The 15,318-nt window shown below is 46.4% G+C and overlaps 1 protein-coding gene across 1 annotated transcript in view; it reads right to left on the reverse strand.

Annotated features, from left to right (window-relative positions):
* Fam186a (family with sequence similarity 186 member A) overlaps positions 1–15,318 on the reverse strand; it is a 71,660-nt gene that overhangs the window by 39,035 nt on the left and 17,307 nt on the right. Inside the window, exons 4-9 of the mRNA XM_051190158.1 lie at positions 8,208–11,014; positions 7,788–7,859; positions 6,558–7,751; positions 6,133–6,305; positions 4,339–5,445; positions 784–976 (exon numbers count right to left, since the gene is read on the reverse strand). Coding sequence (XP_051046115.1) covers positions 784–976; positions 4,339–5,445; positions 6,133–6,305; positions 6,558–7,751; positions 7,788–7,859; positions 8,208–11,014 — 5,546 coding nt within the window. The remainder of the gene's footprint in view (positions 1–783; positions 977–4,338; positions 5,446–6,132; positions 6,306–6,557; positions 7,752–7,787; positions 7,860–8,207; positions 11,015–15,318) is intronic.

A 15,318-nucleotide genomic window follows, 5' to 3' on the forward strand; every position in this document is an offset into this window, starting at 1 on the left:
CTTTAAGACAGCTCCTTGAATTGTGGTAACACCCCAACCATAAAATTATTTTAATTTCTACTTCATAACTATAATGTTGCTACTGTTATGTTATGAACCATAATGTAAATATCTGTATTTTCCAATGGTCAAAGGTGACCCATGCATGTACCTCCCAGCACTCATGAGGTCTAGAGGCCAGCCATGTAGTGATATTTTATTTGTAATCTAATAAATAAAGCTTGCCTGGAGATAAGAGTGCAGAGCTAAACCACTAGTTAGCTACACACCTCTAGTTAACTGTAGAGGACAGGCACTGGTGGCCACACCCTTAATCCCAGCACTTGGGAAACAGAGGCAGATATATCACTGTGAGTTCAAGGCCAACCTGGGCTACTTCACTTCCAGAAGATGGTGATGTGATCCCAGCACTTGGGATGACACACTTTTAAACTCGGCACTAGAGAGGATATAAGACAGGAACTTAGTGCAGTCTCAGGGCAGTCTGAGGTTTGGTGGGGAGCATTGCAGTCTGCACTCACTTTGAGGACAGGATCACCCCCCCCCCCTTCGGTCTTAGCTCTGGTAGAGGTGAGAGCTCTCTAGTGCCTTGTCTGCTTTGCTTTTCTTCCACTTGAGCCCCAGTATACGTCTCTGGATTTTTATTGTTTATGCTTCACAGCCTGGTCTACATAGTGGGTTCCAGGGCAGCCAGAGCTGCGTAGTAGAGAGATCATGTCTCAAACAAAGTAGAACCACCTTGTTTTTGTCTCGGCTGGAGAGCAGGTGTGGAGGGTGAGTTACCTGGCTGAAGAACTGTGTCATGTACAATAGGCACTGTTTCCGCCTCTGCTCTAGCTGCTTCTGCTTTTCGCTCCAGAACCACATCACCTTCTTCTGGTAGTTATCAATTCTGTCCAGCATGATGTAGAGGTTCTGAGTCTCATACCCTTTCCCAGTATTTCTGATGTTTTTTAATCGTTTGGTTATGTTGATTCTTGAGAGAAAAAAAAAGTCAAGAATTAGATCCATACAGTTCCCAAACTTACCTTGGCAAACCTGACTTCCATTTCTTTCCATTCCTATATCATTCTGAGTTACTAGGAGGTATGAGAGGGGGCAGGGGACTTGTTTAATGAAACCTTTATCTAATTCCCATGTAAAAATAAATTTCTGAGCTAGGTAGTGGTGGTGTTTGCCTTTAATCCCAGCATTCAGGAGGCAGAGGCAGGTGGATCTCTGTGAGTTCAAGGCCAGCCTGGTCTACAGTGTGAGTCCAGGACAGCCAGGGCTGTTACAGAGAAGCTGTGTCTGGAGAACAAACAAACAAAAATTGTGGTGCTGTGTAGGGATGGAACCCAGGACCTCACACATGCTACACATATGTTCTACCACTGAGCTTTGCCTCAGAATATTTGTAAACATAGTTCTGGAGGTAATAACCAATTCATAGGTAAGACACAAACATCGAATGTTTAAAAGTTAGAAAATCTTTGGGGCTGGAGAGATTTCTTGTAGAGGATCTGGGTTTGAATCCCAGCACCCACATGGTATCTCACAACTGGTTGTAATTCCAATTCCAGGGGATCCAGTGCCCACTTCTGGCCTCCATAGGTACCAGGTATGCACACAATGCAGAAATATGTAGGTAAAACACTCATACATATTAGTGAATAAGTAGATATATAGATAAAAATTTAAAGATATCATGTACTATACTTAGATGGGGAAATTATATTTTTAGTGGAGATAATCAAGGTTTTAGTGTTTGATAACTACAAAATCTCACACTCACCTATAATTCCAGCTACTTTTAGGAGTATGGTTTGTGTTTTCTTTCTGGTTTTTTAGTTCTATGAGAAAGTCAGACAGATCCTTACACCCAGGCACCTCCCTAAGCAGGCAGGACACCCTTTTACCACTCACCTCTGCAATGAGGACTCAGGCATCACCCCAAACCATTATTTTCCTTACCAATAAGTTTAAGGCATTTTGTCTGTATAAGACAGGTCTTACTATGTTGACCAGGCTGGCCCCAAACTCTTGTGTTAGCCTCTGGAGTGCTGTGATTGCAAATGTGTATCATTTGTAGAAATCTGCTATTAGAAGCCTGGGTTGTGACAATTAAGCTTTAAAATAAAGGGGGGAATCCCAGTACACACACACACACACACACACACACACACACACACACACACACACACACACACGAAGAGGAAGGTGACTAGGACTAAGAGGAGTTTTTCTGGGACAGCAGCAGCTCAGTTTAGTGACATGCCTGTAATCCCAGCAATTAACCTTAAACAGTCTCAGCTGCTTTGGAAACAAGCAGCAAGACACTAGCTTGGACAATTTAGAAGACCTTAAATACGAAAGGGGCTGGGGAGATGCTCAGTGGACAAGAGCACTCTGGCACAGGACATGGGTTTGATTCCCAGCACCCACATGGCAGCTCACAACCATCTGTCACTCCAGTTGCAGAGGATCCAATGCCCTCTTCTGAGCTCTGTGGGCACCAGGTATGCACATGGGACAAGGATGTAAATGCAAGCAAAACATCCATACTCATAGAATAAATTAAAGTTGAAGGAAAAGAAGGGCTGGGATGTTAATGTGATGGCAGACAACACTAGCTTAGCCTTAACAAAACTAAAACATTTTTAAAGCCTGGGTGTTATTGATCTAGAAATGTTAGATTTAACTTTTTTCCACTTGTACAGGGGTAACAGTAAATATGTAAAGTTTATCTATCTGGGTTTGATTACAGAAACTATTAAAAGTATTTTCTAAAAATTGGGAGGTAAGAGGGCTAGCTGGGCATGGTAGCTGTTACCGCAGCACTCAGGCAGGAGGGTTGTCATGAATTTGAAGCCAGCATGGACTACATAGTGAGTATATGTCATCCTGATTACACAAGATCTTGTCTCAACAACCAAAAAACTCAAAGAATTTATAGTAGATATATATTGAAATTCCCTCAGTAGATTAGGTGGATTATTTTATAAGTAGTGACCAAGTAACTAGGTAGGTTAAAAACAAAACAAAACAGAACCTAAGACCCAGATCTCATAGTAGAAAGATGTGAACCAAAGACTTATGTGCAAGGAAAACAAAGAAAGGTTTTCTGTTTTGTGACAAGATCTCCTGGCTGTCCTAGAACTCACTATGTAGACCAGCCTGGCTTCCAACTCAGTTCTACTTGATTCTGCACCCCAAGTTCTCAGATTAAAGGCACGCACCACCATACCAGACCCCTACTTTTAATTCATTGATCGACTGATAAATTTAGAGACAGTCTCATGTAGTCCAGGATGACCTTGAACTCACTAAGTAGCTGACAATTGTCCTTGAATTCCTGGTCCTTCTGCCTCTACTTCTAAAGTGGTTGTAATAGCAGGTATAGACCACTAGACCTGGCCTTTTCTGATATTAAAAAAAAAACCAATAGAGTTGTTATGGTAACACCTTGTCTATAACCTGCCATTTCCCACTTCAGAATTTATGCAGAGTTGAGTCTGATGGCCCATGTCTGTGCTCCTACTCAACTGGAGGCTGAGGCAAAAAGGCTGAGAGTTGGAGGCCAGCCTGGGCTATACAGTGAATTTCATGCCAGCATAGGCTTCAGGGTGAGCCTTATCTCAAAAAAAAAAAAAAAAAAAAAAAAAAAAGGATAAATAGGTAAACCAGGCCAGGCATACTGTGCACGCCTGTAATCCCAGTATTGGTGGAGTTTGGTAGGGAAAGGGGTCGGGTCATCCATGCCAGCCTAGTGTGACCATTTCGTGAGAGATGCGGTGGAGAGAGTAAGTGTAGGATGACAGAGGAAGACATCTGGAATCCCATCTCCTCTAGCTTCCCCATGTAACACATACACATATACTCCCCCACACATGCCCTCTAAGCCCTGAATGCTAAACACACACACTCCTGCCTCCAGCTCCCAGGTAGTAGAATTACAAGCTGGTGCCACCACAGCTGATTTCCTTTTATGATCTTAAACCTCCACCTTGCAGATCCTTAATGAGAAAATTACAGTGTGTGATCTGGGACTAGAAAGATGGCTCAGTGGTTAAGAGCAGTGGCTGCTCTTCCAGAGGACTCAGGTTTGGTTCCTAGCACTCACATCATAGCTCACAACTAACCCCTGTTTCGGGAGATCCAGCACCCTCCTTGAGCACACACACACACACACACACAAAGATATGCATGCAAACAAAATACCCATACACATAAAATAAAAACTAAAACAATTTAGAGCATGTGGCCTGACAAACATGAACTAGAATTGTAGGCAGTGATGGAAGGTGTTTAACTATCAGGACTGTACCAGAAAGTTGTATGTATAATAATTATATTTACCTGGCAAGCTGGATCAGCCTATAGGCAACATACTTGCGGAACAGATACCCCAGGCGAACTGTATTCAAATGGAGCAATTCAATTATGAGATTCCTGGCAATGGTGTGGTACTGTGAAGGGAGTCCAGAAGTTTGTGCCTGATTTAATATAACCAGGTTTTTCCTTTGAGCCTCCACATCGACAACATATCTATCTTCAGGGTGCTGGGCAGTGAGAGGGGACTCCCTGATCTTGGCTTTCCTTGTGCCAGAAACTGGGGTTAGTATCCAGCGCTTGTCTATAGGGGGGAGCTGTGGTTTTTGGCTCCATTCAGAAGGTAAGGTCTGTGATGTTTGGGAGAGCTGAGTGGTAAGAGACAGTAGTGACGGAGGGGACTTCAGTCCAGAAGAACCTTGGGGTACCGGGGTTTTTTCTGAAGTGTCAGAAACCTTTGACACTCTGAGCTGCTCTACACGGAAAGGAGCCGGTGTGACCTCAAAGCCCAGAGCAGCAGTTTCAGGTTTTGGAGGGGAAACAGCTTCTGACCTTTTCTGAGAGACCGAAGGGGGAGAGATTCTTTGAGGTCTCCCAGGGACTGGGAGGGCCTCTGTTGTGGGTCGAGGAACTAGGACTGGAGTTGTTCTTAGAGGGAATTCTTGCTCAGGAATGGTCAGTGATGGCCTTTGCTGTTCAGGGGTAGAGTAGGTCTGCCTGTAAGGTGCTTGCTCTTGGATGACTGGAGGCTGGGAGGGGAAGATTCTGGACATTAGGAGCTCCCTGGGGACACCAGAGACTCCAGAAACAAAGAGTCCTGGAAACTCTCCAGAGGTGGGTGGGACTCCAGATATAGGCAGTGGGGTGGTCTTTCTGTGGGCAACGAGGGCTTCTGGTATTAGAGGTGGCCAAGTGTCCCCAGGTTTGAAGAAATTCCAAGGACCAGGGGGTAGCCCTGGAGTGGAAGGAGCCCCAGGTGTTGGGAGCTGCCTTGGGGTAGGAGGACCTTCTGGTGTTGGAAGCTGTGTGGAAGTGACTTGACCTCTGTGGGCTGGAATCTGTTTGTAGGTAGGAGAGATTCGTGCTTCTTCAAGCTTCTCAAAGTCGGGACGAATGCTTGTTCCTAGGCTCATCCTAGGGGAAAGTGGGGCTTGGCTAAAAGAAGGCCTTAATTTCTGCAATTGTTGTAATAGTTTGTCAGAAGGAACCAGTGTCGCAGGCTTTTCCAAGGTAAGAGGAATTTGAAATGCTTGAGCTGGCTGATAATCAGCGATTCCTGGTGATGCTTCTTGAACATTTTCTGATGTGGTTAAAACCCCCCATTTCCAGGCCAGTTCTTCAGTGAGAGCATCTTCTAATGCTGCCACCTGCTCACAGGTGAGGGTGATAGCTTCTGCCTGAGTTTGTTCCTGGGTAAAAGTGACACCCAAATCCTGGGCTTTCTCAAGTGTGATAGTGAATATTAATGTTTGTGTCTCTCCTAGACCAAGTTGGCCCAGCAACAGGGCCTGCATGGGTGTGAGGGGAGCTTGCAATGCCTGGGCTTGCTCAAATGCCTGGGTCTGCCCTGGTGTGAGAGTGATCCCCAGCACCTTGCCCTGTCTCTGTGGAAGTGGAACTCCCAATATCTGGGACCACTGCATAGTTAGTGGGATTTCAATTGTCTGGGTCTGTTTAGAAGCAACAGTTGGTTTTGGTGTCCGAATAGTCTCTGGAATAATAGGGATTTTCAGGGTCTGAATTGGCTCTGTAGTAGGAAGGCCCCTTAGTGCTTCTACCTGTTTATAGGTTAATGGGGCATCCATACCCAGTATCTGTAACCGTGAAGGAGTGGGAATGATCCCCAGGGCCTGGGTCTGTTCAGGGGTGAGGGTGAGCCCCAGGGCCTGAGCCTGTTCCAGAGTCAGACTGATCCTCTGGGCCTCGGCCTGCACAGGGGTGAGAATGATGCCTAGGGCCTGGGCCTGCTGAGGGGTCACACTGATCTTCTGTGCCTTGGTCTGCTCAGGGGTGAAGGTGACTCCCAGGGCCTGGGCCTGCTCAAGGGTCAGACAGATCTTCTGTACCTTGGCTTGTCTAGCGGTAAGAGTTATTCCCAGGTCCCAAGCCTGCTGTGGGCTGAGAAAGAGCCCCAAGGTGTGGATCTGCTCAGGGGTGGGACTGATCTTCAGTGCCTGATCCTGCTCAGGGGTAAGAGTGATTTCCAAGGCTTCAGTCTGCTGAAGGGTAGGAGCTATCCCCAAGGCCTGGGCCTGCTCAGGGGATAGAATGATCCCTAGGGCTTGGGCCTGCTGAGGGGTCAGACTGATCCTCTGTGCTTTGGCCTGCTCAAAAGTGAGGGTGATCCCTAGGACCTGGGCCTGATAGGGGGTCAGACTGATCTTCATGGTTTTGGTCTGCTCAGGTGTAAGAGTGATGCCCAGTGCTTGGGCCTGCTGAGGGGTGAGAAAGATCTTCTTTATCTGGGCCTGCTGAGGGGTGAGTATGAGTCCTAGGGCCTGGGCCTCCTCAGAACTGAGGCTGATCTCCTGTAATTGAACTTGTTTGGGAGTGAGATCAATCCCCAGGGTCTGGGCCTGCTCAGGAGTGAGAGCGATCCCTAGGTCCTGGGCCTGCTCAGGGGTCAGAATGACCCTTTGAGTCTTGACCTGATGAGGGGTGGGTGTGAGCCCCAGGGCCTGGGTCTGCTCAAGGGTGAGAATAATCCCCTTTGCTTGGGCCTGCTCTGGAGTGAGAATCATCCCCAGAACCTGGCTTTGCTGAGGAGTCAGACTGATGCCCTGAACCTTGAGCTGCTGAGGGGTAAGATCAATCCCCAGAGCCTGGGCTTCTTCCAGGGTGATGGTGATCTGCTGTGTTTGGGCCAGCTGAGGGGTGACTGTTAGCCCCAGGGCCTGGGCCTGCTCAGGAGTGAGATCAATCCTCAGGGCCTCAGCCTGCTCAGGGGTCAGAATGACCCTTTGAGTCTTGATCTGCTGAGGGGTGAGATCAATCCCCAGGGCCTCAGCCTGCTCAGGGGTCAGAATGACCCTTTGAGTCTTGACCTGCTGAGGGGTGAGATCAATCCCCAGGGCCTGGGCCTGCTCAGGAGTGAGAGCGATCCCCAGGTCCTGGGCCTGCTCAGGGGTCAGAATGACCCTTTGAGTCTTGACCTGCTGAGGGGTGGGTGTGAGCCCCAGGGCCTGGGCCTGCTCAAGGGTGAGAGTAATCCCCTTTGCTTGGGCCTGCTCTGGAGTGAGAATCATCCCCAGAGCCTGGCCTTGCTGAGGAGTCAGACTGATGCCCTGAACCTTGAGCTGCTGAGGGGTAAGATCAATCCCCAGAGCCTGGGCTTCCTCCAGGGTGATGGTGATCTGCTGTGTTTGGGGCAGCTGAGGGGTGACTGTTAGCCCCAGGGCCTGGGCCTGCTCAGGAGTGAGAGCGATCCCCAGGGCCTCAGCCTGCTCAGGGGTCAGAATGACCCTTTGAGTCTTGACCTGCTGAGGGGTGGGTGTGAGCCCCAGGGCCTGGGCCTGCTCAAGGGTGAGAATAATCCCCTTTGCTTGGGCCTGCTCTGAAGTGAGAGTCATCTCCAGAGCCTGGCTTTGCTGAGGAGTCAGACTGATGCTCTGAACCTTGAGCTTCTGAGAGGTGAGATCAATCCCGAGGGCCTGGGCTTCCTCTAAAGTGATAGTGATCTCCTGTGTTTGAGCCAGCTGAGGGGTGACTGTTAGCCCCAGGGCCTCAGCCTGCTCAAGGGTCAGAATGACCCTTTGAGTCTTGAGCTGAGGAGGGGTGAGTGTGAGCCCCAGGGCCTGGGCCTGCTCAAGGGTGAGAATAACCCCCTGCTCGGGGGTGAGAGATATGTCCAGGGCCTCAGCCTGCTCAGGGGTCAGACTACTCCTTTGTGCTTGGGCCTGCTGAGGGGTGAGAGACATCCCCAAGACCTGGGCCTGTTGAGGGGTCAAACTGACCCTCTGAGCCTTGGTCTGCTCAGGAGTGAGAGTGAGTCCCAGGGCCTGGGCCTGCTGAGGGGTGAGAGTGAGCCCTAGGGCCTGGGCCTGTTGAGGGGTCAGACTGATCCTTTGTTCCTTGGTCTGCTCAGGAGTAAGAGTGAGCCCTAGGGCCTGGGCCTGTTGAGGGGTCAGACTGATCCTTTGTTCCTTGGTCTGCTCAGGAGTAAGAGTGAGCCCTAGGGCCTGAGCCTGTTGAGGGGTCAGACTGATCCTTTGTTCCTTGGTCTGCTCAGGAGTAAGAGTGAGCCCTAGGGCCTGAGCCTGTTGAAGGGTCAGACTGATCCTCTGGGCCTTGGCCTGTTCAGGGGTAAGAGTGATGCCTAGGGCCTGGGCCTGCTGAGGATTTAGTGTGATCCTTGGTTCCTTGACTGGCTTAGGAGTGGGGGTGATCCCTTGATCCAGGGCCAGTTGAGAGGTGAGAGTAATGTCTTTTACTTGAATCGGTTGGAGAGTTGGAACTGTTTTTTGGATAACAGTGGCCCCAGATATCTGTACTTGTTCAGCAGTTGTTTGGGGGACTTGCATTGCCTCTGGTTTTTCTGATGTCAGTGTCTGCTCAAGGATCCTAGAAACTCTGAGCTGAGTCCCTAATTCTTGCCCCTGCTCTGCTGTGGGAGGAGGGATCTGCACTTCTGTCCCGTGTTCATAAACAAGGGGACCACGCAAAGCATCTATCTGCTCAGGGATTAAGGATGCCATTGATATCTGAGATGCCTCAGGACCTCTTATCTGGGCCTGCTGAGGGACAGGCATTAGGAGGGGCTTTGCAGAAACAAGGCGAGTCCTGGAAGAAGGGGCTTGCTTTCCATCGAAGCTCTCCATTGCATCAAGATCCACTTGGAATAACTGTACTTGACTAATCTGAGGTTTCAGGTCTTTCATCCACCTGGGTGTTAGCGCCATTGCAGTATGGGTGATTGTTTTCATTAGGTCTTTAGGCTTTGATTCCGTCTTTTGTTTTAGTTTGCTCCCTTTCAGCCTCTGACCATCTTCTGCATCTTTCACTGCCTTCACCCTGTCCTTATCAGTCTCCTCTCTCACCCGAACGACCTGAGCCTGTTTCCACTCCTCCAGCTTTTGTCTTTGCTCTTCCCTCCAAGCATCTTCTTCCTGCTTTTGTTGCTCTTGCCTTTCACCTGTCATCCTGTCTCCATCACTCTCTAGTTCATCTAAGAGTGTTTGTACTAGTTTCCTAATCACTGGGTCTGTCATCTCACTTAAGAGAAAGTTGCTAATTTCAGACTTGGTACTACTGACTGATGCCTGCTTAGGAAACAGCTGTGGTGTGACAGAGGGTAACTTTTGTTTGCCAAATATGTCTTTAAATTGTCCCCCTTTTGCATCTTTGTATGTCCTCAAGGTTTTAGTCACAGTTTCAGCCACTTTTTGGAAATATTCCTCCATTTTTGCCTTTATGGTGTTTAATTTTTCAATTTCTGCTTTCCCTAACAACTCCTCCTCCTGTATACTCTTCGGATCAATAGCCTTTCCTACATTATTAATTTTCTCTCTTAGGAAAGCCAATATGGCTCTTTGAAATGATTCCAGATTACTTTGTTCACGTTTGGTATCAGGACTTACTGAAGTATGTTTAGGGGTCCTGGGCAGTAATTTACTGCGTTGTTTTGTGGTGCCTGGCATTTCTTCTGTTCTTCCAGGTACGGGTTTTTTCCCTTTTGCTTCTTTGTGTGGCTCTGGAGTACTCTCAGGCTGGATTATCTTGGGTGCTTCTTCTGCCTTTTCTATTAGCATAACAGTGGGATCTATTTTAACCTCTGATGAAACTGGGCTTTTTCCAAGTGAGTACTCTGATCTGCCCTTCTTGAGTCGTTCCCACATACTACTTGCTGTACTCTTGACCTCTTGGCCCTTTGGTTTGCCTTCTTTTCTCTTCATGTCCAGTGCTTGTAGATCAGAGTATTGACTAGACTTGATCTCCAGGAAACTCTTTTCCTCCTCCTTATCCAGATCTGTGTCCCAGTCCTCAGATAGCTGTAGACTTGGGAGGAGCTGCTGCTTCTGGCCATGATCAGCCTTATCCTCAGCTTGCTGCTTAGCTGTGTCTGGAGCCCTTTCACCTTGGGCTACAAAAGTCATAGTCGAGTCCCACTTTACTGCAGTAGCTCTGACCCCCTTCGTCTGGGACTCATCTATAATCTTTTCAAGCTCTTTGCTTAAAAGATTGTCAATCTCCCCCGGGTCAATATCTTTGTCTATGGGTGCCTGTGGAGACATCGCAACTAATGGTCTCAAGGGCGTTGGGAACAAGAGTTGTCGTCCTAGAAAATTTTTGAATCGAATAAGCTGGTCACACTTTTCTTCAGCATCTTTAAGTTTCTGTTGAAGTATGTCATTTTCTTCACTGAGTTCTTGAAAGATCTTCTGTGAGAAGTCTCTTTCTGTTTCTTGTTCTTCACTCACAATTATGTTGCTAATATGAGCGTTCATAAGTTTCAGTTCCTCATTGACTGTGCTCAGGGCTTTGGAGAGGTTCAGCACCGTTGCTGATATATATTTAATGGCGTTGTTTTCCAGTTTGCTGAACATGGCTGTGCTGATGAGTTCTTGTAGCATGTCTTGTATCTCTGAGATCTTATTATTTAACGCAAATTGGTCACAAATCATCTGATCTGGTCTTAAAGCATGGGCTGTGGCAGGCCGCTTTACAACGCGTTCCTTCCAAGCTTTCCAGAGAGTACCTCTAGCCACTGGAAGAAAAACATAAAAACAAAAGAACAGAGTTACATTTCTTCTTTTATATTGCGCTGTGTCCATGTTTAAGCCTAAGAAACTTAGCCTTAACTAATGAATGCATACAGGATAAATATCCATCAGAAAAGTTTAATAGCATTAGATTTTATAGTCATTAGCCAAAGGTAAGATCTCACCTTAGCATAGATAATGACTAAATACTTGAGGAAGAAGAGACAAACCTCCAATGCACAAGAATGGAAAATAACATGTAGATACTCTACTCTACAAGATCAGTAGCTGCTTGCTTATAGGCTGTGTATATAGACTTACCTCCAAAGATTACTTCCACCAAAAGAAAGGGTGTAGGCAGATGTCTCCTATCCTGACCACCTGCTCCCCAACCAAGCAGAGGCTCTGCCAATTGTAAGTGCTCTGCCAATAGCTCAGGCTTATTACTAACTAGCTCCTACATTTCAAATTAACCCATATTTCTTATTTATACTCTGCCACTCAGCAGTGCCTCTATTAACATGGCATATTAATCTCCTGCTCCCTCTGGGTGACCTCTTAACTCTGCCCTTCTTCCTCCCAGAATTTTTTCTGTATCAGGCTGTCTCACCCAGTCTCCTCCTGACTAGCTTTTTATTAACAATGAGAGCAATGCACATTTATAGTGTACAAAAATTGTTCCACAGCAAAAGTGGGGGAAGTAATAACATTTTTTTAATACAAGGTCTCCTGAATGGCCTAGAACTAGAAATGTAGACCTAGTTGGCCTCAAACTCACAGAGACCTGCCTGCCTCTACCTCCAGAATGCTGGATTAAAGGTGTTTGACACCATTACCTGGCATGTGTCACCATGCCCAGCTGTACTTTAGTTTTTGAATCAGAGGTCTGTTCTGAACCCAGAGTTTGTGAAGCCAGTGACACTGTCTGGCCAGAAAGCCCCAAGGACCCACCTATTTCCACATCCCCAGCTCTCGAATGACAGATGTCCTTGGCTGTACTCTAGCAGCTAAGAGGAGGCTAAGCAGATGTGACAACTCAAGGTAATGTGGCGCTCACAACCAGAGCAGAAAGGGGTAGTAGGTGAGGACCAGGAGGTCTGAATATATTATGCAATTTAGTTAATAATAATGTGCCTTTGTTGGATTCTTTTTTCTTTCCCTTTTCTTTTTGGTTCTTAAGATGAGATCCAATTTGCTGTGTAGTCAAGGCTGGCCTTGAACTCTGGGTTCTCTTGCCTTTACCTCTCAAATACTGAATTACAAGTATGAGCAACCACACCTGGCTTCAACTTTGGCTTCTTAAATATAATGAGTGTACATACTAATGTGAGATATGTATGTATTAAAAAGATTGTCCTAGTTAGGGTCTCTATTGCTTCGATGAAACACTATGACCAAAAGCAAGCTGGAGAGGAAAGGGTTTATTACATTTCCACATCATAGTCCATCATTGAAAGAAGTCAGGACAGGAACTCAAGCAGGGTTGAAACCAGAAGGCAGGAGCTGATGCAGAGGCCATGGAGGGATGCTGCTTACTGGCTTGCTCTTCATGGCTTGCTCAACCTACTTTCTTATAGAACTGAGGACTATCAGATCAGGGATGGCACCACCCATAATGGGTTGCCCCCCCCCCATTAATCACCAATTAAGAAAATACCTTTATAGCTGAATCCTTTTGTTGTGACCAAGTGGGTGCTAGGAATCAAACTAGGTTTCTCTGGAAGATAGGGTAATGCTCTCAACCACGGAACTATTCATGGGCCCACTAATGTAAGATACTAATAAGAGAAAACTATGGAGATGTATACAAGAACTCTGTTGTTTCCCACCCCACTCAAAACCTAAAGCTGCTCTAAAAAATGTCAAGACCATTTAACAGTAAAGGTGGCTGATGATGAGCTGTGGATAGCAGATGGGGTGCACTCATTTAATCCCAGCCCTTGGGAGGACAGAGGCAGGTGGGTCTCATTGTTTGAGACCAGCCTGTTTTACAGAGTGAGTTTCAGGATAGACAGGAGTGGAGTGGGCTGGAAAGGTTGCTCAATGTTTAAGAGCACTGCCAGCTCTTCCAGAGGACCCAGAATTTGATTCCCCACGCCCACATGACAGCTTTTACCCTTCTGTAAACTCTAGTTCCAAAGGATTTGATGCCCTCTTCTGGCTTCCACAGGCACTGCATACACAGGATGCATAAATGTATATGCAGGCAAATACCCATACATGTAAAAATAAGTAAATAATTTAAAAAAAGAGTAAAAGACAGTAAGACTTTGCCCACATGACCCAACTGTATTCCAAGATGCCTCTTGATATTTAGATTTTGATATTAGATATTTAGATTTTTGCCACATGAGTTTGTGGCACTACCCAGCAAGATAAAGAAATAATTATAAAACTATATAGTTAGGCCAGATATGGTGGCACACATCTTTAATCCCAGCACTCAGGAGACAGAGGCAGGTGGGTCTATGTTACTTCAAGGCCAGCCTGGTCTATATACCAAGTCTCAGGACAGCCAGGTCTACTTGTCTCAAAAAATAAAATAAAATAAAATAAAATAAACAAAAAACAAACCCACAAAAACTATGTTGTTGCCAGGCAGTGATGGAGCACACCTTTACTCCCAGCACTTAGGAGGTAGAGGCAGGTGGATTTCTGTGAGTTCCAGGCCAGCCTGGTTTACAGAGCTAGTTCCAGGACAGGTTCCAAAACAATACAGAGAAATCTTGTCTTGAAAAACCTAGGACAGCCTAGGCTATATAGTATCCAGCAAGGACGTGCCTTTTACAGTACCTAACAACAACCTGAGTTCAATTCCCTAGAACCTTCCTTATAGATAGGGATGCTGATTCTCATAGCTTATCCTCTAACCTCCACATGTGTGTCTCTCTCTCTCTCTCACACACACACACACACACACACACACACGAATAAACATATAAAATTTTAATTAGAGTCCAGTATCTCATTTTCAATAATGAGTAGAGTCACTCCACAGAAAATCAGTAAATTCACAGCAGGTTTTTAAACTGTCAATCAGTTCCACCCCTTAAAAAGGTGTAGTCATGTACCTCTTAAGCACACCTGGGCCTTGCTCCAAGATCAGCCATATGCTAGACCAGAAAACAAGCCTCAGTGATTAAAATAATATGAATGGTCCTCAAATTTGGTGGGATGCACACACCATGCCTATCATCTATCTGTCCATCTATCTAATGGATTATTCTTTGATTATTCTTTTCAAATAATCTAAAGGCACCACTGTGTCTGACTTGACACAAGTTTTTAACTGAGTATTGAAACCATAGTCAAAAGGAACCCTGTTAAGTCAATTGGAGCTTATTAACATTAAATCCAGTGGGTCCCCAGATAAGCCAACATGAAGATAAAAAAAGCAAAACAAAATCACAGCTTGTCAGAAAATATTTACAAATTCCTTTTCGGATAAAGAACTTTTATATAGCCAGATGTAGTGTCATGTGTGTATAATTCCAGCATTTGAGGGCCTGCAGCTGGATAATCTCATGCTCAAAATGGTCCAAGCTACATAGCAAGTTCTGGAGCAGCCTGGGCTATGTTGTGAGACATGCTGAGATGTTATCTCACAACAAAACAAAAAACTTTTTAATTTCTGTGAGTTCAACACCAGCCTGGTCTACAGAGCGAGTTCTAGGACAGGCTCCAGAGCTACAGAGAAACCCTGTGATAATCCCTGCAAGGTATTTGCAGTGTAGGTCACCTTCGGGTCACTTGGTCCTTAAGACTTTTGAGTGAAGACTGGGGGGGGGGGCTTGAGATATTCCCTTGGTGCCTTCAAAACTCCCTGTCCTGGGGCAGGCAGGGCCACTGGTTTCCCCACAGGGAGAACCAACAACAACAAAATACCACAAGGGTAAACACATCCTGCCCCTGAGAACAGCTAAAGGGGAATTGTCTCCAGCAGATGTCAATGTTCATCCCGTGGTATAAAAACACAAGCAGTGGAAAGGCAAGCTGCAAACTCAAACATGGAGAGAGAGCCTCAGCTTCTTTAGTTGATTTCTGCATGATGTTGCAAGCCCTGATTGGATGATGCTTCCATGGTTTGTTTGCTTTCCCTTTTGAAGTGGGAGGGGGGAGATGATGGTGGGAGATGAGACAGGGTCACACTGTGTAGTCTTGGCTGGCCTGGAGCTTTCTAGATCAGAGTAGTCTCAGACATGAGATCCACCTGCCTCAGGCTGGAATTAAAGGCATGACTACCACACCTGGGTTTGGTTTGCTCTTCCATCAGGTCACTCTTCTCCGCTGAACGTTGTAAACTGGTGTG

This window comes from Phodopus roborovskii, unplaced genomic scaffold, assembly GCF_943737965.1.
Source record: "Phodopus roborovskii unplaced genomic scaffold, PHOROB, whole genome shotgun sequence".
NCBI lineage: Eukaryota > Metazoa > Chordata > Mammalia > Rodentia > Cricetidae > Phodopus > Phodopus roborovskii.